This window comes from Sturnira hondurensis, unplaced genomic scaffold (genome assembly GCF_014824575.4).
Source record: "Sturnira hondurensis isolate 20B ecotype Veracruz unplaced genomic scaffold, ASM1482457v3 Scaffold0001221, whole genome shotgun sequence".
In the NCBI taxonomy this organism is placed as follows: Eukaryota; Metazoa; Chordata; class Mammalia; order Chiroptera; family Phyllostomidae; genus Sturnira; species Sturnira hondurensis.
This window is the reverse complement of record NW_028073852.1, coordinates 4,362,621-4,387,309: the sequence shown is the minus strand read 5'-3', so window position 1 is coordinate 4,387,309 and position 24,689 is coordinate 4,362,621. Positions and strand designations below refer to the sequence as shown.

Below are 24,689 nucleotides of genomic sequence, written 5' to 3'. Positions count from 1 at the left end.
TTTTCTTTTGCAAACGTAAGGCAAGTTCCTACAGACCTCAGCCAGGAAGTTTTTATCTACCTCCCCTGTAGAGGTAGTGAAAAATAAGAAAATGCATATTGTGTTCCTCTGATGTGAAACTGACTTCATTGTCTCCCTAGAGGGAGAGGCACCCCGGTGGTGCACGGGGAGTGCAGGGCCTGCCCGCCCCTAATTAGAACCTCGGACAGGGGCCTTCAGGGGTTTGCCTGTGCTTCTGAAACCTGGGCTCACCTGCGAGTCACCCGAAACACGGGTCTGGTAGCTGGTTATCTCCTTTAAAGGAAAAGACCCAGGAACCTGCACCGCTCAACACACACCTAGGTGCTGCCACGTCTGGAAGTTGGAGGGGACACTCCCCCCACCCTGTGGGGTGAGTGGGGTCTGTATTAGGATTCCAAGCAGGGTGGAAATGATTTTATTTAACATGCAGCAAAATAAGGGCAGCAGAATTGGTATATCCAGTATAGTTGTCACAAAACAGCGACCCCAACAGTAACACTCATAAATAATTTTAATATCTAAAGCTTATATAAAGGTGCGTTTCCATGTAGTAACCCCATAGACTTTCCCAGGGCTGCAGCAGCTGGTCTCAGGAAAGCTCTTGGATTTACTCCTTAAGTAGTGAAATCAATTCACTTTTGACCTATCCTAGTGAAGCAGTGAAACCTGCTTGCTAAAGATGGAGGGGAGGGGGGAGGCAACCTCTGGATAGAGGCAGGAAGCTGGGCAAGGCACAGGGAGGATCAGGGAGCAAGGCTTGTGCCACCTTCCGTGGAGACGGCTGAGCCCGTCCAGCTGGGCTCTGGTGAGCTGGGCCGCTTCCCCAGCTGGCGGTTCTCACTGTCCTGACATCGGGGAAGCCCAGAGACGGGCACAAGCTGACTGGCATGAGCGCTGTTGAAGCAATAGGGCTGGTGACTCACCTGCAGCACAGCCCCCAGTCACCATCTCCAGACCCAACGTCTCGCCAACAGCGCCCTTCTGCGGCCGAGCACTCAAGTTTCCACAGCAGGTAAGTCTAGTGCCTCGCGCCTGACCCCAAGGCCTTCTGTCCCAGTCTGTTTACTGTGCCACAGGCCATCTGGGGGGCGGGGGAGAGGCCAAAGCAAGAGGATGTGGAGGGGCGGGTGGCGTCCTCCCTCCAGAGACTTGAAGGGCAGGACAGCGTCCGTTTCACGCCAAGCAAGAGGTAGTGAGTGGGCGGCCGGTTCCCACAGTGAGGCGCACTTCTCCCAGGAAGCCCCGAGTCCCTGCTTCCCGAGAAGGGGAAGCACCGGTTCTCTTCCGCATCCTCTCCCAGCCTCGTTCAGGCTGCCCTGAGGCCCAGCTTGGTGTCTAACAGGCTGAGTTCTGCATCCTGCTGAGACGTCCATAGGACACTGCCTGCCACCGCCAGGGACAAGCACACACTTATCATCCGTGGCCCCTCCGGGCTGATGCTGCCCATGGCAGGCAGTACACCAACTCCTTTCTCTGTGCCCAGGCCCACTGGGAACCTCTGGGCTTCGCCCCCTCCCTGGAGGCAGTAGCAGCAGCCTGCCAGCAGGGGGCGCACAGAGCAGCATGGCGGGGGTGGGAGGACATGGTCCTTGAGGGGGCCCACAAGGCTCTTCAGAGACCTCCTCCCTGTGGCACTGAGGGATGTGAGCATGAGGGGAAACCTAGTCAAACCTTGGGTCCGTGTCTCCACGGGATGGTGCAGGGTCTGGGGCCACAGCCCACCCCACAGTGCATGGCCACTTCAAGTCACACAGGTAGATAACACCGGGTCCTTTTAAGGGGCCAAAGGAGGAGAGACCATCACAGCAGCATCTCGGGCCCCTGCCCCGTACCAAACCTCTAAGCACTGCAGTCAGGACGTGAACGACTGGACTCAGCCCTCCAGTCTCAGGGCCACCTGCTTGGGCTTCAAAGTGGAGATGACCATGTCCTCTGGGGTCATAGGTTGCCCCACTGCTCCACAGGAGGGAACTGGTCCACCTCACCCACCTCCGTGCTCAGCTGCTCCCCCAGGGCGAAAGTCAGCCTGTACCGAAGCCTCGCCTTCTCCTGCGACAAGCAGCATGTGAGACCCCGTCACCTGCCAGGCCTGTGTGCACAGACCCTGCTCCCACCTCCCCATCCTCGCTCAGCCACTAAACCAGGGTGGCGAAGGGACAGGGTTAGTGCTACAGCCCCACACTTGTGGATGGGAGATGGCGGGTCCCTGCCCCAATCCTACCCTGGGACCCCTAGCTCACCTTCAGTGGATTAGCCAGCAGCATGACCTGGGTGATGGCTGCAGGTGGCTGGATGGGGCTGAATGGAGACAGTTCTGTCCCAGATGGTGGTTGCAACTTCACTTTCATTGACTACAGAGGGGAAAGAGATGGCAGCTGCTGAGACAGAACCCATTGTGGTCACAGTGGACACACTGTCACCTGCTGGCCACTAATACCCTCAACACAGCCTGTTGAAGACAACAGGAATGCTTGTGTCTAGAGGCCCTGGAGTACCTTGGGCACTGCCGCTTGCAGCACGATGCTCTTGATAGGCAAGGGCGCAGTGTTGAGCATGGATACCACCACCACCAGCACATCGGGCCGTCCTGGTGGACACTCCTTGGCAAAGTGGAAGAGGATGCGGAAACCATTTTTATCGTAGGCTGTCACAGGAAGAGCGCTGCCTGTAAGGTGGTACGTGGGTGTAGAAGAGAAGGGTTACAACCCCCAACAGCCCTGGGGGTGCCCACAGCAGCTGAGCGGGGAGTGCTGCTCCCCAAAGGAGTGTGGGGAAGAACCTCCGCCCTCCCATCACTAGGTGCACGGCAGCAACAAATGGCCAAGAAGGAAGCAGGTCACTACTGGCTCCGAGCCTGTCCTGAACCAGCCCGCTTGCTCCCCGCCGCATGTTGTGGGCTCCACTTCCCTCCCACCCCAAGTCTCCAGCACCTACTAGGCTTGATGGACTCCAGGGGCACATGGACACTGGCCAGGGAAAGCTCAGGCCCCTTCACAGGGCTCCCCTGGGATGGGCAGACAGGTGGCTGGAAGAGAGGGCTGCCAGGCCCTGTGGAGAATGGCAGGAAAGGCCTAGCTGAGGCGCTGGGAGGGGCCACAGGGGAGGTGGTGGCTGTGGGGAAGAAGCTGGAGGCGACAGGTTTCACCAGGCCTGAGGTCCTGGGAAGCAGGAAGGAGGACAGCAAGTCAGAGACCAAGCATGGCTGCCAGACCCCTCACAAGGTGCCCACCTCCCTAGCTTCCAGCTTCCAGCCTCAGGTCAGACTGAGAACATTCCCAACCCCTTCGGTTTCGCCAAGCCCAGGTCCAACCCTCCTCCACCCGCCTTCTCCCCACTCATTACACTTTGGCTTCTTCTAGAAGCTGATCAAGGGCATCCAGCTTGTTCAGGGTGCTGTCGCCCAAAGCTGAGCCATGGTACCCAGAAGCTGTGGGCTCAGGCTTTGGGGCTGAAGCTGGGGGTAGTCCAGTGGAAAAGAAAAAGCCTGCTTTGGGGGCAGAAACACTGGCTGGGACCACAGGAGCTGGGAAGGGGGGCAGCAGTGGAGCCTGGGCATTGCTGGTGGGGGCTGCTGAGGGCTGGAGGACAGGCCCTTCCGGGGGGCTACAGGCAGCAGTCCCCAACTTGGGGCTGAAGAAGTCCAGGTCTGACTGTTCATTCTATTGGGAAAGAGTAGAAAGTGCCCGTGAGCAAGGGGTGTGGAGGGGCTCTGGCCCTCCACGCCTGGCCCCTCTGCAACCCTGCTGGTGGAGCAGCCCTCCAAGGACGGGTCCCAGGGCCTGAAGACAGCAGGGCTGCAGCCAACCACAGCCAAGGACCAGTTGAGAAGGAGGGCAGTACTGTGAGTCAAGGCTGTCAGGTGTCCCGGTGATGTCACCCATGCACCCACCTGGAACAGGGGCCACTGGCCGTTTTCAGCAGACTCTTTGGGAGGAGCTGTGGCGGCTGGGTCAGCGAGGCCTGAGAACAGAGGCGGCTGTGATGAGAAGAGGCGCTGGGCCCTGGGCGGCCCAGCCCCGCCTGAGGAAGGGCTACAGGAGCCAGAGGGAGTCCTTACATTTCCGGGGTGAGGGAAGGGATGGTTTGGGGGGATGGAGGCAGAGCAAGACACTAGATCTACCATTTCTACCCCAGAGTCCACTGCAGACTGCCCCAGTAGCCGGAGGGACACTGAACTTGATTGACTCTCCCAACCATAGCCTTCTTCCCCATCTTGCTAAGCACGTGGGCCACCCCGAGCGCCTCCCAGTTCCGTGCCCCCTCCTTCTCTACCAGCTCTGCTAGAGGAAGCCCTGCACGGCCTCCTACCCAAGCAGAGCAGCTCCTCATCCAGCAAGCTCAGGGCATTGCTTGTGTTGCCGGGCCCTGGGGGGGCTTCCACCTGGCTGGAGGGGCGGCTGCTCGCAGGCCCTGAGGTCTGGGGGGGTGGAGGGAGGACAGGGATGCCCGAGGAAGGTGCAGAGGGGGCCGGGGCCGGCGCCAACACTGCGGATGAGCTACTTGGCGCATCCAGTTCCGCCAGGTCGATGAGTGCGCCCTGGTTGCCAGAGTGGTGGCTTCCTGGATGAGAGGGGAAGGGACAGGAATAATCAGGGGCCACTCTAGCAGACACACAGCAGAGGGCCTACTCCATAGGCCCCTGGACTGGGCAGACTGAAAACTGAAGGCAGGTGGCGAAAGCCCTGCCCAAACCCCTGGCCTCTGGGAGGCCCCTCAGGCCCTGTGGGCTGACACTGCACCTGCGCCGGGGGCCGGGGCTGTGTGGAGGGGCCCGAGTGAGGGACTGAAACACTGCACCTTCAGAGTCGGGCAGGGCTGAGGTGGACACCTCACCATTGATGACCTGCCCTTCAACGATGGTTTTGTAAGAGCTGATGACCCGGGAGAGGTTGTCACTGGCCTGCAGGATGTCCCCTAGAGCAGAAAAGAGGCTTCTCATTCCTGGCCATGACAAGGGCCCTACCACATATACATCCCATTCCTGGGTCATCCTTGTCAACTAGTCTTTCCTTTTTACTCACCCAAACTATTGTCATTGTCCTCCGTCTCGCTGGCTAGTTTGAACAGCGTCCGCCTCTTACTCTCACACCGATCAAACAGCTCCTGAAAGAGACCAGACTGAGTCAGAGCTCCCTTGAGGTCACCCAATTTAGCATTCCCGCCCAGAAAGTCACAGGCCCTCGGCCGCCATGGGCAGTGACTGGCAGAGCTGGGCTTAGAGGATAAGTCGTCTGCCACCAGCCTGCACCAGGCCGTGTCACCCAGATGCCTGCTGAGGTAGAGAAGTCACCAGAGGGACAAGTGGAAGTACTCCCCTTCCTACCTCCCTGCCGCATGTGCTCAGAACGCAGTGTGTCTGTGTGACCTGGGTCTGAGGGGCCACGGCAGGAGCTCACGGGGGCCTCTCTGCAGCAGGCCGAGAACGGCACAGGGCGCAGCCACGCAGACTGCGCACACGCACAGCCCCTTCACCCAGGGCGAGTTAGTCACAGTGCCTGTCAAACGGGCACCAGCCCCCTCTCCCCAGCTGCCGTGCTGCCTCCTAAGTTAGGGACCATTGGGTGAGCAGCAGTGTATTCAAGGGGGGCTACCTTCATGAGCTCCTTATCTGCCTCTGAAGAGTCCTCTTTGCTGTAGTGAAGCAGCATCTCACTGAGCAGCTTCACGTTGTTATTAACCTCCTCTAAGGTGTGCAGGCGCTCCGTCACCTTCTGGGTCCGAGCCTCATCCTGCAAGAGAGAGGCCTCAACCTGACTGTCCCCAGAACCCCACAAGGCAAGGGTCGCAGCAGAGACCACGAGAGCTGAGGCCAGCCCCCACCCCCCCCCCGGGAGCTCTTCTCAATGCACAGGCCGGGGAACCACAGGCCTTGGACCCTGTTTAGTTTTTTTCTGCTTAATATTTTTTTAAATTCTCACCAAAAGATATGTTCACTGATTTTAGAGTGAGAGAGACATCAACATGAGAAAGAAACCTCGATCGGTTGCCTCCCATACCCACTTCGACTGGGGACCAAACTCTCAGCCTTTTGGTGTACAGGACGATGTGCCAACCAAGCCGCCCAGCCCAGGACAGTTTTGCTTTTTAAAGTAATAGTCGTCTCCCAAGCCCCAAACTGGGCCCCACCCACTCTTCCTCCTCCATTCCAATATCTGGCCTCTCCAGGGGAGGCTGAGGGCAGGGGCGAACAGCAGGCCTAATGTCAAGGGGGGGATTCTGCTCTGTGGGGTTCCCCCACCCACGCCCCAATGCCCAGGGCCCACTTACTTCCTTCACCATGGACTTGATGAGCTTGTTGGCCTCCTGAAGGTCATCTGGGTTTTTGCTTTTCAACAACTTGGCTAAAAGCTGGAGGAGAGGGTATCCAAGGTGAAGGCAGAAGGCAGCGCCCCGCCGGGGAGACCCCAGAGGAACCAGCTCCCCACAGCATGAGCAGGACCGCACCTCACCTGAGGACTGCACAGCCCGGATGCACTTTACCTTGGATTTCTCCTCATCATCGAAAACGGGGTTTTTGGGACGAGGTGGTGGAGAGGGGATCAGTGTCCTGTCCACAGGGATTGGAGGGTCAGACTGCACGATGCCTGCAAGGCGACACAGGGCAGGGCGTCTGCTCAGGCCAAGGAGGACGCGTCGCCCCTCCTCACACAGCCAGGGCGCACACCCCTGAGGTCAGGGACCTGCACAGACAGAGCAGGTCCACGCCTCTCCCAGCAAACCCCAGCCAAGCCCGTCCCACTGTCTCTGGGAGGGAAGAAGGAACGTAGCTTGGGGACAACAGGCACCCCCATCCTTCCTGGCCTTGGCCACCCTTTGGCACTGTGTGGAGGCTGGGGAGTAGGGGTGGGCACACACCCTGTCTCTTCAACATGTGATAGGCATCCTTGATCTTCGATTCTTCAGGCAGGGCCAACGTCCAGCTATAAAGCAGCTCAATAACCTTGGTCTTCACTTTCTCAGACACCCTGTCCCCCAGGTACTAAGAGGCAAAAGGAAAAGGGAAACTAGTGACCGCAGTCTGGGGCAGGGATGTGGGAAGGCTCTTTCACAGCAGTGAAACAGTCACTAAGGAGCTGGAGCCCCCCTGCCAGTGTGTGAGATGGCTCAGGGGCAGGGCTGCCTCCGTCTGGGACAGAGTCTGCGGTCAGGCAGCGGCGGGAGCTCGTCCCTGCATCTCCTTGCACCATCTGCCAGAAACACGGCTGCACTTTACCACAAAGCACTTCCCGTCTTCAGTATAAACACTGTCCCCTCTGCTCTAAGCGGGTGCCTGGAGCTTAGGCAACACTTGTGTGCAGCAGAGCCCGTTAGGCTGAGGAATGACGAGGTGCCCACCTGCAAGTGGCCAGACAAAAGTGGCCGCTATGCGGACCGCCCCCCCAGACACACTCACAGCTGTGCCCTGTCACTCCTTGCATTCAGGTGAGAGGCCCATCGGTGAGGTCCGTGCGGTCATCCTGCTACCCTCAGGACCCGCCTGTCTTGGACACGACACCGAGAGCCTCGGATCCACGGGGCTACCAGCTGTGCAGTGAAAGCCAGCAGGTGCAGGGGAGAAACACAAGTTCCTACAAATGAGGAAACTGCCCCGACTTACCTTTGGAGAGACCACTTTGATTAACTCATTCAAAAACCGGAACTTTCCCACTTCGTTATGAAACCTCCTCCCGCAGTTCTTCATGCACGCCTCCAGCACCTAGGACGCAGGGGGGAGGCACTCGGTGGGGGTGGGGCCAGATGAACATTCACCCAAGGAAGGAACTCATCAGGAAGAGTTGAGAACACGACCCCAGGGGACATCTCGTGTCCCTCAAATTGCAAAGCTCTTCTGGGGAAGCTCGACGGGAACCAGAGAAACCCCCAGACAGCAAGAAGGTGGAATGTCAGTCCTGGAAGGCGCCTTCCTGCCGGCGCTGCCCTGCATCTCAGGGCTGAGGAAAGCGAGACCCAGAGGAAGCTGCTCCGATTCAAGCTCCAGGCTTCTGTTCACAAGCTGCCCGACATTCTGGGGAGGTGGGAAGTAGCGGCTGAACTGCTCTCTCAACCTTGGTGGGCACAATACGCCCCCTCTCCCCACTCCCACCTGTTTTCCCGCTGGGGCCGTAAGGCTTCCTGAGGCTTCCTGTGCCTGGAGCTTGTGCCAAGGAGCACGCCACGCCAGGGCTCCCTTTCTTGGCTTGTATCTGTAAAGCAGGGCTTCTCATCTCGTAATGACTGGGGCTGGCCATTCCTTGCGGAAGCCCGCCCTTGCATCGCAGGGCGTCTGGCAGCAGCCCTGGCCTCTCCTCTCACCCCCTAGATGCCAGGAGCAACCCCTGACATGAGACAACCAAAAGTGTTTCCACATATCACCAAATGCCCCTGGGGGGCAACATCCCCCCCCCCCCCCGAGAAGCACTGTTTGAAGGCCTCTGGTGCACGCGGCTGAGCAGCCCTCCTGGGACCACTTTCTGCCCTGCGCCCTTCAACAGGGGCAACCCTGGGAGCCCTCGTCCGGAGGCACCCAGGTGCCGCACACAGCCTCACATCCTGAATCCTCTTAGTCTCAATAAGCCCCCGAGGGCCACCGATGGTGTGACACCTTCACTAGTAACTGGCATTACTTTTAGCTACAGAACGAGTTTTACTCNTGTTTGAAGGCCTCTGGTGCACGCGGCTGAGCAGCCCTCCTGGGACCACTTTCTGCCCTGCGCCCTTCGACAGGGGCAACCCTGGGAGCCCTCATCCAGAGGCACCCAGGTGCCGCACACAGCCTCACATTCTGAATCCTCTTAGTCTCAATAAGCCCCCGAGGGCCACCGATGGTGTGACACCTTCACTAGTAACTGGCATTACTTTTAGCTACAGAACGAGTTTTACTCACCTCCAATTTTCTTCAGTTAGTCAACTCCTAAAGGGCAGGACAGCTCTGTCTGCACCCCACCCTGGGCTCAGGGCCCGGCCTCTGGCCCCCTCCCTCAGGCCCTGCTTCTCCCGCTAGACCACACAGCCACCTCCAAAGCCTTGGTGCCCGGCACAAGGACGCACACATTTGTGAAACAGGCGAGCCAGCTCGAACCTACCGTCAGGGCCTGGACCGCCTCCCATTCCTGCGGAGACTGGATCTTATGGGCCAGCAGGCGGACAGCTATCTGCGGCCTGGGAGACAAGCAGACGCACTCTGAAGACACTGCCCCTGAGGCCACAGGGCCAGCCTTCCTGGGCCTCGTTCCTTACTTTCCCAGGCAACTCCCCCACCTGCCCCTCAAGGCTTCCAGACTCACCCTTCAAGCTCCCTGTTGATCTGATCGCAGAAGCCGATGATGTATTCCCAGTCCTCCTGGCGGTTGCAAGGGTTGGTGGCTTTATCTTGGGACAGAACAAAGAAGAGGACAACTGTAACGAAGAGCAAGGAGGGCAAACAGAGGTTCTCCTCTTAACTTTTATGCACTGATGTGCAGATGTCTGTTTCCAAATTTCTTCTCTAACAGAGGCCTCAACACTTCAGCCAGGCAGCAAGTCATGTACAAATACTGCTCTCTGTCTGCGCGGTGAAAGCCACAGTGAGGAGAAAACGGTCCCCCGACTCAGGGAGCTCAGGGTAGATCACGAATGACAGGACAAACACAAACGCAAGTGACTGAAATACTCAAGTAGATGCCTATGTAAAATGTTTACCGTAACAAATAAATATGGATACTTCCAGCTATGTAAAAACAAGCGGGGTGTTAAGTAAGTAGGGATGACCAAGAAGTGCCTCCTAGTCCTGGCTGATGTGGCTCAATGGATTGAGTGCTGGCCTGAGAACCAAAGGGTCGCCAGTTCGATTCCCAGTCAGGGCACATGCCTGGGTTACAGGCCAGTTCCCAGCAGGGGATGTGCAAGAGGCAACCACACATCCAAACTTTAACTTTTTTAATTAAAGTTTTTATTCAAAAAAATGAATAAAGAAGTGCTTCTTAATACAGTGTAGGAAATAGTCAATAACAGTGCCACACACCTGAAATCTGTGTCACTTTTGTTAACCAGTGTCACCACAATAACTTCGATAAGGATAAAAAAGTGACCACATACCTGTAATGAATTTATCAATTAATAATTAAAAAGAACAGTACAGTAACTTGGTATGCAGCCAGGTGGGTTCTGGAAATATTGGAGGGAACGCTTTGTAAAGAATTTGACTATTTAATCACTATGCTGTACCCCTGAAACTAATACAGAATAGTAATGATTATGAACTGTAACTGAAAAAGATGTTTTTAAAATAACAAATTAAAAACTACAGAAGGAAGTGTCTCTAGACAAACTGAAGAAGGGGATACTTGACAAAAAATATACATACTTAGAAAATATACTTCCTACAGGCCCCGGCTGGTGTGGCTCAGAGGCCTGAGTACTGACCTGTGAACCAAAATGGTCGCTGGTTCGATTCCCAGTCAGGGCACATGCCTGGGTTGTGGGCCGGGTCCCCAGTAGGGGGTGTGCAAGAGGCAACCACACAGGAATGTTTCTCTCCCTCTCCTTCTCTCTCCCTTCCCCTCTCTAAAAATAAATAAAAATCTTTTTTTAAAGAAAAATATATACTTCCTACATACCCTTCAAAAACCTTTCAAGATCTAAATTTTCTTAACTGCACATAATCTCACCACCTGTGGTTAAGCTAACAACACTTACGGAACCCCTATGACGCACCAATCGGCATGCTCTCTGCCCCTGGGGTCACGGAGGCACAATCTAAGCTTGCGCATTCAGTGCCCTCAAGATGAAATGCTCTTGGCTCGAGGGCAGAGACAAATGCTGGGGAGCCCTCGGAGGGTCACTGGGGGTTTCACATCCAGTGCTAAATGCAGAGCCTCCTAATACTTGTGTGGCCCCCTTTCCCCTGTCACCTCCAGAAGCTGTGCTTGCGGAGAACAGCCCGGGCTGAGGGGGGGGTGACTGTGTTCCCATCTCTTGGTCATTCCCAAGGCTTTTATTATTATTTTTTTTAATATTTTATTTATTTACCTTTAGAGGGGAAGAAGGGAAGGAGAGAGGAAGAGAAACATCAATGTATGGTTGCTTCTCGTGCATCCCCTGCTGGGAACTGGCCTGCAACCCAGGAATGTGCCCTGACTGGGAATCGAACCTCGATAGTCTGGTTCGTGAGCCCGTGCTCAATCCACTGAGCTACACCAGCCAGGGCTTCCCAAGGCTTTTAGAACACAGTTCTCTCATCTGTCATGGACACGACCGCAAAGCATTTTCCCACTAGGTTTTCTCTCTGCTACGGTGCTAGCACTCAGCCTACTGCGGACATTTTATTTTTAAAAACAAAAACAACTACTCCCATCTCTGATTCAAACCTTGGCACCTGCCCATTCCAGAAAGCAGCCCCCAGCTGTCTGCCATGTTCGGGGTTCAGAAGACAAGCGGAAGCTTGACGAAGCCCTTCCCAACAAGGAGTGTTGACAATTCTGATCTCTGATTTCTCTGGACTGTTTTCATAACTGCCGTTTTTCCTAATGTTAAAAATCTCTAGCTCCACAACCAGATCCTAAGAGGGACTCCACACCCCACACCCAGGGCTCTGAGCCACGAGGGGTCAGACACCTTGCGGAGGCAGGGCGAGGGCAGGGCTGTGGCCGCGGCGGCGGCATCTCTGCTCTAGCTGCGAGAAGATTCAGACGGTTCTGGTTCACATGTGGAGGGAAAGGGAGATGCCTGTCCTCGATCGTAAACAGAGAATTAGCAGGCCCTTCCAAATGTCAAGCCTGAAGGAAGGAGAGATTAATTCTATCAATAGTGACTACTAAGTGCCACTGTGACCTACTAGCTGTCACCCTCCAGAGAAGTCCCGAGTGAGTCTCTTCCACCAGTTATCCAAAACCTTCTCAGGTGTTAGCGTGGCTTTGTTACTCATCCCTATCATTTGAGATGTTTAAAGTTCTCACACGATATCAACAGACTGTAGGGAGACCTGAGGCCTGAGGAGCCATCCCCACCCCATCACTATCATTTCGGGAACAGTCACATACCTCGTGGTGTAAGAAAAAGCAGTCCACTCCCTCACACTGATAGCAACTGGAAAAGCATCTTCCAAACACAGTCTGACGTGGAGACGTCCTCCCCGCGTGCACGCGCACACACACAGGCAACAGGCCCTCACCAGACACGTCTTTCCCACACCTGCTAGAAGTCCAACAACGTTTCTGCTTCCGAGAATACACCTGCTTACTTTTCAGTGTGTTCAACTGTGTAGAATCTGACTTTAAAATTTTTTTTTTTACCTTGGTAGAACTTCCTACTGCAAACCTGCAGGGAGCGCTGTGCCTACACATGGGCAAAAAAGCCCTGGTTTCAGCAGCCTCCCACGTCTGAGGGCCTGCCCGCACTCCAGCCCACTCCGGAAGCGGACCTCAGTCGCCCACAGGAACTGGGAGAAACCTCTGGGGATCATCCTGGGGGGGCCGGATCTCTCCACCTGCCCACTGCCTGGCCTGGCAGATGCACCCAACCTTCCACCCACTGAACACTCTCCATCACCTGGCACAGAGGAGACCTCAGGGCTGACGTCAGGGACCCTGCCTCCTAGAACCACCCTGCTGGGCTCTATTCTGATTCAAGGCTTCTATTTTCAGGTCCATACCAAAAGCCTTTCTCTCTCCTGTGTCTGCGCCTCTACATTCCCTGCTCTCCTCTTCAGCTCCATCACTAGCCCTGACTGTCGCGGGACCTCAAAAAGCTAAGTGGGGACGGAAACATCAGCACTGGCTGCCCCATCCCATTACAGCCCAGGTACCCTGGAGACAACCAATTCGATGTGGCAAACGACTCAGAGATAAGCAGAGGCAAGAACAGGAGATGGAAAAAGAGTCCAGAATTGACCTTCATTGCTATAGTCCTGAATCAAGAGACAGTCAATCATTGAGTGTTTGTTAGGCACCCGTCGAAATTGAGTGTGCGGCATGCCAGGCCCTGGAGGGACTTCAAAAAAGTACAAGGCTCAGACCCAACCCTGGGCCCAGCAGGGGCTGCTGCAGTAATCCGAGCAAGCCTTGCAATGACGAGGACCTAGAATGAGATGCCGCTGAAGCGCAAGCACTGGCTGGTTCACTTGGTGTATAGTTCACACCATTAAGTTGTAAGACTTGTGACCGAGTTCCATCCAGGTAAACCCTTCATAAGTTGAAAATATCTGAAGTTGAGGATGCATTTAACACACCTAACCTACCGAACATCACTGCTTAGCCTAGAACACAACACACAAGGAGGTTTTCTCTCCTGATGCAACACGAGACATAACCAGGGCAACGACCGAGACAGGGTGCAATTGTAAGTGCTGCTCTGGTACAGAAACGCATCGAAAACAAACCCACCACTTCCCCTTCCTGACTTCCCTGCTTCTACAAAAAAGCTCCCTTGGCCCGACCGGCAGGCACCCGGGTCTGCAGCCCCACCGCAGACGCCCCCTCCCTTCCCACAGCCACTTCTCAGTCTGCCCCTAGTTCCTTCCACCTTGATGTCCTGTTAGATCTCTCCCTTCGTTTCTCGCCTCTGCCCCGCCACCGCCCTCACCACTGCCTCCAGAGCTCTCTGTGCTCCAGTCCACCCTGTGCAGCCCAGGAGCGACTCTCCTCAGACACCCACACAAGGTCCCCCAGGTCTGCGGATCTGAGAACTGCAGACACATCACACATCGACTGCCCGGCCTGGAATCCAAGCCCTTGCAGAATGTGGCTCTAACTTCCCAGCTTCCTCTCCCATCACTCTCCTGCAGGAACTCGGGGCCTGGACCAGCCATACACCCACCGCTGTGTGTCCCAAACACGGCTGGCTGCCTCCACATCTAGTCTGCCCCCTCGGCCCACTTTTCCTGTTCCTTAAGGCTTAGCCCAAATGCCGTCTCCCCATGAAGAGAAAGCGTCTTCCACTCCACCTATCCCGAATTTTCTAAAGAAACTGCCTGCATTTTCCCATTTCTGGCTCTTGCCACTGAGCCTTTATCTCTTTATTTAAGAATGCTTTATTCACTCCAGCATCAACTTCATGAAACTGACGGCAAAGACTGCTTGCACTTATTTTCATGACGCTTTGCACAGCAGGCATTCATTAAACACTGCCTGACTGTGGCAACCAGAGGACTTCAGAGAAGGCCGCCATTACCAAGAGATGATTTGTGGGGGTGGAGAATCTGGGATGGGTCTTAAAGCTCTTAGTGAGCAAAGGAGAGCAGGGCTTGCGGGGAAGAGGGCAATGTGTGCTTGTGAGACAAGAACATCCGACTGGCCAAAGCAAAGGCTATCAGGAAGCCACAGAGAGGAGGCAGGAGGTGTGCAGCAGTGGAACGATTTGATTCAACAGACATACTCCAAGGAGCGGAATGCAGAAGGGACAGACCTGAGACCCTGGGCCCAGCAGGGGCTGCTGCAATAAATCGGGCAAACCAGAGAGTGACCAGGACCTAGAATGCCGCTGAAGCGCAAGCACTGGTTGGTTCACTTGGTGTGGTTCACACCACTAAGTTGTAAGACTCAACGGGGTCACACCCAGATAAACCTTTCGTAAGTTGAAAATACTGGAAGTGGAGAATGCATGTACTACACCTAACCTACCGCACATCACTTAGCCCACAACGCATCATCCAAAAAACACAGGCAGCAAAGTTCAGCGTAGAGTATCGGCTGTAGAGATCAGGTGGCTGGCTGGGAGCCGCGCTCCCTGGCGCCGCCCAGCATCATGGGAGAGTGCCCTACCGCACAGCCGGAGAAAAGACCAAAATCCAAACTTTGAAGTACCGTTCCTACTGAATGCTTATCGCTTTCACAGCATCGTAACATCGAAAAACCGTGTCGAACAACGGTAAGCCGAGGACATCCAGCCTCTATCGATACCATCCCATTCTCCTCTCACCATCTCTCCCACAAAAACAGGCTGTCCCTCTCCCACTTCAAAAGGTAACTCTGAAGTTATTAAACTCAGCTTAGGCCACCTAAGCTGATGGGGACACCTCTCCAATGTCCCCATCAACATCTCTGGGTCAAACCAATCCCAGTGTGGTTACATCTGGTTGGGTGGCTCTGAGCACATGGTTTCACTAGATTGTCACAATTTCCCCTTTTTGTGAAATTGTAACAATATTATCTGCTTCACTGGGATACTTAATAAACGAATTAAACAAATGCCTTCAGAACACTTTGTGCGCTCCACGGAGAACAGTTCCATATACACAGAAGGCTTCGTGCAACTATACCTGCCTGCAACTGTAGATTTCTGCAAATGTACCTAGGTTCAACCACCTGAAGGAAGTTCTTACTAAGAAAGGTCGGGCAATTGGAGGAAACAGCCATCACCTGCAAGACCCTGGAGGCGCTGGTAAATAAGAGATCTCTTGCGAAAGGTAAGAACTACACATCCCTACTTGCATTATCACCATGTTCAATTTCTACCTCGGACGCCTCCGGGAGCCTCCTGTAGCCCACAGGAAACTTACTAACCCTTGAGCAAAGTACTACCAGCTAACAAGGTTAACCCATATTTCCTTAATAGCAATGTAAGTTAGCAATTATAACAATAGGCCGCTATAACTACGGCACCGACTGGGTTCCTCAGTTTTGCTCAGGGTAGGTTACCAACAAATGACAAGATGTCCAAGCGTGTATGCGCGCGCGGAGTGGGGTGGGGGCCATTGAGCTCTTTTCTCTCTCTCTCTCTCTCTCTGGATTACTCTCACTTCAAACATTCTGCCCGCGCGAAGCGGTCACTTCTCCTCGAACACAGAGCCTCAACTCCGAAGCTCTGTGTGTGTGCTCTGCAGCACCCACCGCTCCCGAGGTTCAGCCCAAATCGAGAGCCTTTCCCTTCGTCAGGGACTGAGCCGCCCGCAGCCCCGCCACAATCTCCCCTAAGCGGCAGTGCTTGTCAGGCGGAAGCACTTGGCTGTCACCTTCCCGGAGCCCGCGAGGCCGGACGGGACCCCAGCTCACGCCAACGCGCGTGGGAGCGGGAAGTGGCGCCGCAGCACCCGGAGCAGGTGCCGGGCGAGGGCCAGGCGCCTTGCTGGGGAAGGGGCGTGAACGCGGAACGCTCACGGTGCGCCGGGCCCCGGCTCAAACTGCCAGGCGGCGGCGCCGCAGCGACCAGGGAGGGGGTGTAGGGGTGCGCAGAGGAAAGGCTCGGTGGTGCCGCGAGGGCATGCAAAAGCGGACGCGGATACTCACTTAGCCAGGACTCCAGGCTCTCTCCTTCCGCCTCCGCCATATTGCAGCCGCCCGGGCCGGGCTCGCGGCCTCAAACCTCGCGATAACCTGCAGGATCTGAGCCGGGGCGGGGCCTGCATGGGGACTTGAGAGGAACCGACTCAGCCACCGACGGTTGTGCCAGGCTGTGACAGATAATGGAAGGGCGAGTGTTTCCTTTAGACTCTTCCCTCTGGACCTCAGAATGACTCTTAATGCCCGGATTAATAGGGTGATGTGCAGATTTAAGACCCTGTTGAGCTTTTTTCTCTTCCGTCACTCGCTCAGGCACGCCGAGGGCAGCTCCCGTGGGGTCCTCACGGCAAACCGAGATGGCTGCCCCCTTGATGAAGACAGTGAGAGGGTGGTTGGAACTACCACTGGGTGTACGCAGTGCTGTTCTGCGGCTTCCAGGGTGAGAGGTCGGCGGTCAACCGGGAGGTCGCTTTAATCTTCAGGGAGGAAGGAAAGTGGCCATACGCAGGCCACGCGGGGTGCTGGAGAGAGCCTGGGAGCAGAGATTTCTGGGTCCGAGGCTCTTAAGTAGCTGCGTGATTTTGAGGCAGTCTGAGGCTTGGGTGGCAGCTCCTTGCCGGGGAGGGGGGGGGATCCTATTTCGGAGCTGAAAGTGCAGCCTTGCTAAATCTGAGAGTTGGAGTTTTCCGTGTTGGGAATTGCGGGTAGACGTGCATGGGCAGGTGTCCACCCTGAGGTTCAGGAACCTGTCCTTACCGTTGGCACTGGAGATGAGACTTTACTGGCCTGTTTGGGGTAGCCGCTCCTACCTTTTGGGGCAAGAGCCAGAATTATTGCGATTCACGGTTGGCTGGCACTCACTTCTCAGTGGTTTGGCAGACACGCCTATTATTAAGTCAAGCCTTTTCGTTTGTGGAGTCAGCTCTTGCCCGCCTTTTCCTCTTCCCCCTCTCCCAGGCTCATCCAGGTGAGGTGGAGCCGCTATGGCCCTGAGTACAAGGATCCCCAGACTGACAAGGAGTATTTCCGCAAGCCCTTGGCAGAGCTGACTGAGGAACAGAAGTTCGAGCTGGAGGTGAGGAAGACGCAGCTTATCAAAGCTGCCCCAGCGACGAAAACGGGCTCTGTGTTTGAAGACCCGTTGATCAGGTTAGGTGAAAACACTTTTGTTCCACTGGGACGATGGAGGGAGGATCTGCAGTAAGGATTCTGTGATACAGCGTAGGAAAGCTAAACATGTTTTTCTCCTTGAAGCAAATTCACCAACATGATGATGAAAGGAGGAAACAAAGTTCTGGCCAGATCTCTCATGACGAAGGTAAACGGTACCTCTCGCCTTTCATCTTTCTCTTGTTTTGTACTGGGCTCCTTCAGTTCAGTGTGAAAAGGAATGGCTGGCCTAGCTCAGTGGATTGAGCACAGGGCCTGTGAAGCAAAGGGTCGCCGGTTCGATTCCCAGTCAGGGCACATGCCTGGGTTGCGGGCCAGTTCCCAGTAGGGGACACATGAGGGGCAACCACACATTGATATTTCTCTCCCTTTCGTTCTCCTTCCCTTCCCTTCTCTCTAAAAATAAGTGAATAAAAAAATTTAAAAAAAAAGAATGGATTCAGATACCTGTCATTAAAATTCACTTCTCTGTATGTGTGTGTTGGGTGGGGCTTTAATGAAGTGCAGCAGGAGTCAACGGCTACTACCATCCCCCTGCCCCCCACCCCAATCTTAGCTAGCTCTTTCTGTCCTAGTTTAGGAAAGAGGGAGGCACTTAAGGTGGCTTGATTGGTTGGGGCGTCATCCCACACACCAAACTGGTAGGGGTTTGGTCCCATTCTCCATCAGAGCACATACCCGTGTCGTGGGTTGGATCCCCACAGTGTTTCTCCCCTTCCCTCCCTCCCTCTCTCTGAAATAAGTAAACATACCCTTGGGAGAGGATTTTTAAAAAGTGCTGTGGAGGAGCGCAGCGCCATAGAAAAGCCTGCCAGTGGGAGTGAAGGGCAAGGTACTGGCTCAGCTGGGTAAACCCTTTGGGAAGCCTGGGGCATCCTTGTCCACCGTATCCCTTTGCAGACTCTGGAAGCCGTGAAAAGGAAGCAGTTTGAGAAGTATCATGCTGCTTCCCCAGAGGAACGGGCAACCATTGAACGCAACCCATACACCATCTTCCACCAAGCCCTGAAAAACTGTGAGCCTGTGATTGGGCTGGTACCCATCCTCAAGGGTGGTCATTTCTACCAGGTGAGTGGTCAGGGCAGGGGAGGCAGGGCTGCCCACGGGTGTAACAAGGTAGGGGGAGGGGTTCTTGGGATGGAGGGCCCACAGTAGGCCAACATTGATAGATTTCTAGGGACCAGAGACTGTTAGGATCTGGCCGTCTGAGTCCCACAGTGTTAAAAATAACAGCCAGGTTCTGGCTGGTGTAGCTCAGAAGATTGAGCGCGGGTCTATGAACCAGAGGATCTCAGTTCGATTCCCAGTCAGGGCACATGACTGGGTTGCAGGCCAGTTCCCAGCAGGGGACTCACGAGAGGCAACCACACATTGATATTTCTTTCCCTCTCTCCTTCCCTTCCCCTCTAAAGATAAAGAAATAAAATCTTTAAAAATTAAAAAAAAACGATAGGCAGAACACAGAACAAAGTGGTATCCCAGTGACCCCCTCCCCCCAGCATCCCATGTGCTGTCACTTTCTCGTGGTGAAGGACTGTTTAGACCCCATCTCCGTGCACCGGTGTCCAGCGTAGCATTTGCCTTGTAACCGATGCCATCACCGTTTGTTGAACTGAACTAGGTGCCTCCGTTATAGTATTTCATTACACTTCATGGTCACAAGTAGATATTCTCATCTTCTGTTCCAGCGTGAACTTCATAGAGGTAGAGACTTTCTCATTAATGTCGGGGTCCCTAGGGTCTGGCATGATAGTGGGGGCTTGGAAAATGATTCTTGGACAAGAGGCTCTTCCCTTTAGGCATCCTCATCTGCATGGCTAAGCCACCCCGGCTGATGGGGCTTTTCCCAGTTGGGGCTTTTATCCACTTGGCTGAGCTTTCATTTGCAGGTGAAAGAGGTCAGCGCTTAATGAGCCTCTGCTCGGTGAAGGCCTCTGACGTGGGCTACACTGACATCACCTGAGGGTGAGGGAAGCTCGAACAGGAGAAGGCAGGCCCCTCTCCTCAGGAGCCTTGCCAGGGCTGACCCAGAGGGGACCTGTGGAGGAAGGAGGCTGCAGCCCTGGCAGTTCTTGGACCAACTTGCCCATGTCCTGTCTCGGCCAGGTCCCTGTGCCGCTGTCCGACCGGCGGCGGCGCTTCCTGGCCATGAAGTGGATGATTACTGAGTGCAGGGAGAAGAAGCCCCGGCGGATGCTGCTGCCAGAGAAACTGTCACGAGAGCTGCTGGAGGCTTTTCACAACCAGGGCCCTGTGATCAAAAGGAAGCACGACATGCACAAGATGGCGGAGGCCAACCGTGCCCTGGCCCACTACCGCTGGTGGTAGGGACGGAGGCTCCAGGAGGAGCCCGGGGCGCTCTGCTGCAAGAGGCCGTGTGAGCCGCTGCTACATGAAAAGCACCTGTGCTGAAGGGCGTATTCCTTTGTAGGGCAGGCAGGCCTCCCAGGAAGGAGGCCGCAGTGTACTCATTGCTTCCCTTGTGGGCTAGGACTTGCTCTCCCCGCCCGAGCTCCTCGCAGAGAGTCAATACGTGGACTCGGAGTTCCCCCAGGAAACTTAGGGCCCCTCCCACCTTCTCTTCCCTCAACTCAGGGTGGACATTTGGGTGATGAAAGGAAGCATTTTCACATCAGAAAGGTTTATTAGAAAATTCTCACCCTGCACTGGAGCATGTGATGCAGGGCCGCCACTCATTAAAACCGACTGCAGGAAGGACCTGTTTCCAAAGTCGTGCTTACACGAATGTGTGTCAGAAGCAGTATCTGGTGTTACTTGTGCACTGCACTTCTGCCCCTTGACATTCCAAAGCGTCCCACCAATGGCTATGGGTACCCATTTTACAGATGGGAGACTGAGGCACCAAGAAGCTGTATAACCAGGGCAGAGAGACTGAGGACTGCAGAGTGGGGAGGGGGAGCGGGTCTGTGGGGAGGTGCTTAGAGCAGGACCACCGGGTAAGCAGGAAACCTCAGGAGCTGTTGGAAGTCTGGAAGGAACAGGTATTGGGGAGAGGCAAAGGCTGCGCTGCCAGGTTGGGCAGGGGGTGGAAGCAAGGCTGGCGCTGCTGGCGGGGAAGCCTAGCAGCACTCGGCAGGCCTAGTCGGAGACCTCGCTGTAGTAATACTTGTGGGCCGCTGGGGTCGTCTTCCAGCCTGCTGCCCGGAACTCGATGATCTCCAGCAGCAGCAGCTGGGCCAGGGAGCTGAGGCCAGTTGGGAGCAGAAAGCCATCCCGGATCAGGACAAAGAGCTCATCCATTCGCTGCCTGTTCATCTTCTCCAGCTGCTCCCCAACGCGGTGCAGCTGCAGCACCAGGCAGTCCACCTGCAGGGAAGTGCGGGAGGCGAGCTCCCAGCCAGGGCCGGCATGTCACAAAGAACAGCCATTTACTTAGCCCTGGCTGTGTGCCGGGCACCGAGCTTGACCCCGGACACGCATTTTCCCACTTCGTCCTCACGCTGCCCAGTGGGTATTGTTCACATCTTACGTGAATGGAAGCAAGTTCCGGGACTTTCCTAAGGTCTTTCATCTAGGCCAGGCTGGACTCAGGCCCTGTCTCCAAACTGCTTAACCCACTTTCTACCTCCTCCCACACTGCCTGGTCCTGGTTTGGTTTCCAGCTGGCTGTGTCCACAGCTGGCCACGGCTCCCACCATTCCTCTCGTGGGTTGGCTTTCCTGCTGGAAGCTTTCCTGTCGTCTGTTCTGGGTAAATTCCAGACCTGGTAGCTTGTTCTGTAACTGACAGGCCCTCACTGTCCCCACCAGGCTCCTGCCCCAGAAAATGATGCCCTCAAAGCCTCCATGGGCACTGGGCTGGTACTCTGAGCCGAACTAAAGACCCACCTCCACGGCCTTCCTTGCCAGGGCCACCCACCTCCTCCTCCTTGCTCAGACTGTCGGGCTGGGCCAGCCGGAAGAGGCAGTCATAGACAGGGTTCACCAGGGCCATCATGGGCATATTGTTGACCTGTGGGGGAGAGCACGGGTCAAAGCACCGTCTTAGTGGCCTCAGGAGTCAGGTCGTCTCTGCTGCACAGGGTGGCTGCTCACCCTCAAGTAATCAAAGATATTGCAGATAAAGGTGACATAGCAGACCCAGCCCTGCAGGGAGCGGGCGCGCAGCTGCTCCCGAGCCTGGTACTCCTGCTGCAGCCGGTTGAGGAGTCCACGCCGGAAGGCACTCTGGCCTGCTTGCTTGCTCTCTGCCTGTCAACCGGAGACAGAGAGAGTGGGGGTGGGGGGAGAGGGGAGCGGTGCTGTCACAACCCCCACCCAAGCTTCCGTGGCTGAAGACCCTCCTGTCCTAACCCTGTCTCTGCCTCTGAGGGGAGTCCTTTGCATCTTGGCCCACTCCTGAAGCACCGTCCTCAAAGTGTCTCCCCTCTTCTCCACCAACCCTACCCAACCTGAATAATGGCATAGCACATGCGTCCTGCTTCCTTGCTGAACACACAGTCCTGCAGAGAATGGTCCACAATCACATTGGCCACTTTGTCCAAGTCCACGGCACCTGGATCTGGGGTAAAGATAGGCAGGCAGTCTCGAGCTGCTTAATTATCACATTTGTCTCCACCTGCTCCCACGGATCGGGGATGTTTACAAAAGAGCACTCCTAGTATGATGCCCTTACATTTCATTTAAAGAGACCAGAAACCATGCAGAGTCGTAACCACACAGGAGCAGCTCTGGTGGCCCGATCAGAGGAAACGGGAAGGTGTGTGGCTGTAGAGACCAATCAAAAGAATGCCCAGTCTCGAGGACACATGTCTGGCACTAGCTGGAGGAAGGAGCACTAAAGAACTGTCTCTGACAGCAGTTTTACAGAAGAAAGCGTTCTCATAACACAAGAAACCCACAGGCTTAGCCTGGCACGTGGTGGCCGCTACTTGTTAGCTGAGTCACGATTCTGTTCTGAGCGTTGCGGGAAGGCCCTGGTCCAGGACCCATCTCCGCTGCCACGAGTCAAGCAGCTCTGCGCGTTGGAGAGAGCAGGCTGCGGAAACCAGGTCCAGCTTAAGGACTTTGGGGGAGGAACCGTGCTCTCCGTGCCCCACACCACCCCCCCTTCATGGGTACTCGTACTTTCCCAAAAAAGGCACTACAGTCTGGGAGGTGACTCTGATTCACACTCCCAGAGCTGGCCTGCATGTAGCTTGTCTTTCAGTTTGAGGTTTATGTTGCTGACTCCTAATCACAGAAACCAAAGAAGGACTGAAGGCTAGACATTCCCAGGCTCAGGCTCAGTCCTCCAGTCCTGTCCCCGTGGCCCCTTGTCTGCAGCTCCAGACCCAGGCTCAGGAGGGCTCCCCACGCTCACCTTTGAGTGCTGTCTTCAGCAGCTGCTGGGTCTCTGCATCGAAAGACTGGATTTTATACTCCTCTCTACCTGGTTCCCCCATGACCATCCAGCCTGGGCAGCTCTTTACTGGGGTGGGATTAGTGACAGCACCTGGGGAGGAGATGAATAGGGAGGCCTCAGATGCGGAGCATGGAGTTGGGGTTCCCAGGATGCAGGAATGAGTGGGGCTACTCCTGGGCAGTCCTTGGCACTTGGTGGCTGGCTGAGTGCCCACCAAGCTTGGCTCCTGGTGGAGACTGGACACCAGCTGGGCACCTGCTGCTTAGATTCGGAACCCCTGTAGCATCTGGGATTACATAACAGCCAAGAGATGAAGGGCAAAAGGGCCTATCCTCCAGCCCCAACAGGAGGCAGAGTAATCCTCAGCTGACAGCCTGGGGGTGGTGGGGGGAGCGGTGCGCGGGACTGGGGGTGTAGGTAGATGCATATTAGACACTCGCCCTGCCTATGTAAAGCGGCCTGGACGCGGCTGGCTCGGCAGGATTCTGGGCCAGTGAGAGGGCTGAGGGCTCCAAGCTGCACGCAGCTGTCCCAGCAGGGTTGCAAGGCTCCGAGTCCCTCTCGCCAACCCTCTCCCTCAGCTTTAGACAGAGTCCTTCTCAGTCCACGGAACGCACGGCTCTAGCCCTCAGGTTGGAGCCGGGCTGCCTGGGTGGGTGGAAGAGTCTGCCATTCTGACGGTTGGGAGCCCAAACTCCCCTGTCCTGGCCAGCTTCGCCCCGGGACGAACTGGTTAAACTGGCCTGCCAAGTGGCAGAAACCCGGCTCTGCCCACTCAGGACTCTTAATTCCTGAGCTCCTTTCGAGATCCTTCCTCTTAAAGAGGGGAACGGGCAGAAACGTCCTCGGAGGTAGAGTGCCCTCTCTGGACTTGGTGCCTCCCCCCTAGTTACGGGAGACGACCTTAGGGGTCTCAAGACCTGGGCAGCTTCTTCCCTAAGCCCGAAACGCCCTTCCCATTAGTGCAGGGCCGGCAATAGAACCCGCCGTCTGGAGGCCTGCAGGAAGGACAAGCGGTGTGAGCGCCAGGACCCACCTGCTGGCCCGGTGCCGTGCCCGCGTGCCCGGAGGCCGTTCGGCGGGCATGGTGCGCGCGACCCGCGTCCGCGGCGCCGCTGCTGAGACCCACCGCACCTCGCCGTAGCTTAGGTCATTTCCTAGCGCGGCGCCCCAGCCGGGCCTGTGGAGGGGCGGAGCCTGGGCGGATCCGAGACTGACAGGCCTCGCCAGCGCCACCTGCTGGAGCCCCAGTGACGCTGCCCTTGTCCCCTGGACTGCCCGGAGGGCCCCGGCGTGCGACCCAGGCGGGGCCGTGTGGGGCCTTGGTGACACCACTACTACTGCCCCTGTTTTCTCCTCACCCGGTTTGCCCCTGGCCTGCTCAGGGCTCGCCAGCGCTGGGCCAGATCTGCTTTCCACCCGCATGAAACCCTGGGTCTTAAATGGTGGCATCCCGCCCCACGCCTGGGGCGCAGGTTAAAACCTGAAAACCTGGTCGGAAGAGGCAACTCCGCAGGGCCGCAGGGGCTGTGGCCTGAGCCTGGGCTGCCAGAGGGCATACAAAGGGGGCTGCAAAGGGACTGTCGCTTAAGGAAAGGGAAGTAAGTGTTGATGGTGGTCGTCTGTTGGAAGAGAGGCCACAGTAGTCACCAGAACATGGATGAGACAGAAACTGTCAGCTGCAGCAAAAGAAACCAGGGAGCAGAAGAGATGAAGAAAATATAGTTTACTTCAATGGAATCGCATAAAAAATACATTCAGGCAGCTGCCTCACCACAGTGCCAAACCCAGGCCTTACATGCCAAAGGCCCTGTGGGTGCCCTCCAGCCACAGCCTGGACCTGCATAACCGGCAGAGGAGCTTCAGGGTTCAGGGTCCCCAACCAATCACAAAGCCCCGACAAGACAGAAAGTAGTAATGCTGAGAGAAGGGGCCCAGGTTCTCTGGGAAGCAAGGGCCCCA

General features: G+C 55.9%; 3 protein-coding genes and 1 non-coding gene across 7 annotated transcripts; 2 read left to right on the top strand and 2 right to left on the bottom strand.

The window, feature by feature from the left end:
• Window positions 1-420: 420 nt before the first annotated feature.
• Window positions 421-16,331, bottom strand: GGA3 (golgi associated, gamma adaptin ear containing, ARF binding protein 3). Of its 2 annotated transcripts, XM_037065718.1 has the most exons (17): window positions 16,200-16,331; window positions 9,285-9,369; window positions 9,084-9,159; window positions 7,619-7,717; window positions 6,877-7,000; window positions 6,502-6,605; window positions 6,289-6,369; window positions 5,613-5,750; window positions 5,043-5,124; window positions 4,819-4,935; window positions 4,330-4,581; window positions 3,911-3,981; window positions 3,364-3,680; window positions 2,956-3,179; window positions 2,517-2,686; window positions 2,262-2,372; window positions 421-2,070 (listed from the first exon to the last, which is right to left on the bottom strand). In XM_037065718.1, exons 1-17 carry the CDS (start codon window positions 16,237-16,239, stop codon window positions 1,960-1,962), a joined length of 2,202 nt encoding a protein of 733 aa, XP_036921613.1. In that variant the 5' UTR covers window positions 16,240-16,331; the 3' UTR covers window positions 421-1,959. The 2 variants fall into 2 exon arrangements, with proteins under 2 accessions (XP_036921613.1, XP_036921617.1); XM_037065722.1 differs by lacking the exons at window positions 9,084-9,159; window positions 9,285-9,369; window positions 16,200-16,331 and adding an exon at window positions 8,885-9,062.
• Window positions 11,181-11,301, top strand: LOC119003383 (small nucleolar RNA SNORA32). The gene has a single exon (XR_005069948.1). It is a non-coding gene; the product is annotated as a small nucleolar RNA SNORA32 (small nucleolar RNA).
• Window positions 16,332-16,341: 10 nt separating the features above from the next.
• On the top strand, window positions 16,342-20,106 carry MRPS7 (mitochondrial ribosomal protein S7). 2 transcript variants are annotated; one of them, XM_037065883.1, is made up of 5 exons: window positions 16,342-16,449; window positions 17,151-17,342; window positions 17,448-17,511; window positions 18,264-18,431; window positions 19,470-20,106. In XM_037065883.1, exons 1-5 carry the CDS (start codon window positions 16,433-16,435, stop codon window positions 19,689-19,691), a joined length of 663 nt encoding a protein of 220 aa, XP_036921778.1. In that variant the 5' UTR covers window positions 16,342-16,432; the 3' UTR covers window positions 19,692-20,106. The 2 variants fall into 2 exon arrangements, with proteins under 2 accessions (XP_036921778.1, XP_036921770.1); XM_037065875.1 differs by having other exon boundaries at window positions 16,375-16,632.
• On the bottom strand, window positions 19,988-23,926 carry MIF4GD (MIF4G domain containing). Of its 2 annotated transcripts, XM_037065863.1 has the most exons (6): window positions 23,764-23,926; window positions 22,686-22,817; window positions 21,775-21,884; window positions 21,419-21,574; window positions 21,243-21,335; window positions 20,463-20,690 (listed from the first exon to the last, which is right to left on the bottom strand). In XM_037065863.1, the coding sequence occupies exons 2-6, from the start codon at window positions 22,771-22,773 to the stop codon at window positions 20,463-20,465; spliced, it is 675 nt and encodes a 224-aa protein (XP_036921758.1). In that variant the 5' UTR covers window positions 22,774-22,817; window positions 23,764-23,926. The 2 variants fall into 2 exon arrangements, with proteins under 2 accessions (XP_036921749.1, XP_036921758.1); XM_037065854.1 differs by lacking the exon at window positions 23,764-23,926 and having other exon boundaries at window positions 19,988-20,690.
• Window positions 23,927-24,689: the final 763 nt, after the last annotated feature.

Excerpts from the sequence above, each read along its gene's own strand:
- GGA3 (XM_037065718.1), bottom strand. The coding sequence starts at position 16,239 with ATGGCGGAGGCGGAAGGAGAGAGCCTGGAGTCCTGGCTAA. Across the intron at positions 2,687-2,955 it reads CCTGGAGTCCATCAAGCCTA|GCAGCGCTCTTCCTGTGACA; the intron begins GTAGGTGCTGGA and ends ACCACCTTACAG. Across the intron at positions 2,071-2,261 it reads TGCTGGCTAATCCACTGAAG|GAGAAGGCGAGGCTTCGGTA; the intron begins GTGAGCTAGGGG and ends TGCTTGTCGCAG.
- MIF4GD (XM_037065863.1), bottom strand. The coding sequence starts at position 22,773 with ATGGTCATGGGGGAACCAGGTAGAGAGGAGTATAAAATCCAGTCTTTC. Across the intron at positions 21,885-22,685 it reads GCTGAAGACAGCACTCAAAG|ATCCAGGTGCCGTGGACTTG; the intron begins GTGAGCGTGGGG and ends TCTTTACCCCAG. Across the intron at positions 21,575-21,774 it reads TGTGCTATGCCATTATTCAG|GCAGAGAGCAAGCAAGCAGG; the intron begins GTTGGGTAGGGT and ends TCCGGTTGACAG.
- MRPS7 (XM_037065875.1), top strand. The coding sequence starts at position 16,550 with ATGGCTGCCCCCTTGATGAAGACAGTGAGAGGGTGGTTGGAACTACCA. Across the intron at positions 16,633-17,150 it reads GCTGTTCTGCGGCTTCCAGG|GCTCATCCAGGTGAGGTGGA; the intron begins GTGAGAGGTCGG and ends CCCCTCTCCCAG. Across the intron at positions 17,343-17,447 it reads TTTGAAGACCCGTTGATCAG|CAAATTCACCAACATGATGA; the intron begins GTTAGGTGAAAA and ends TTCTCCTTGAAG.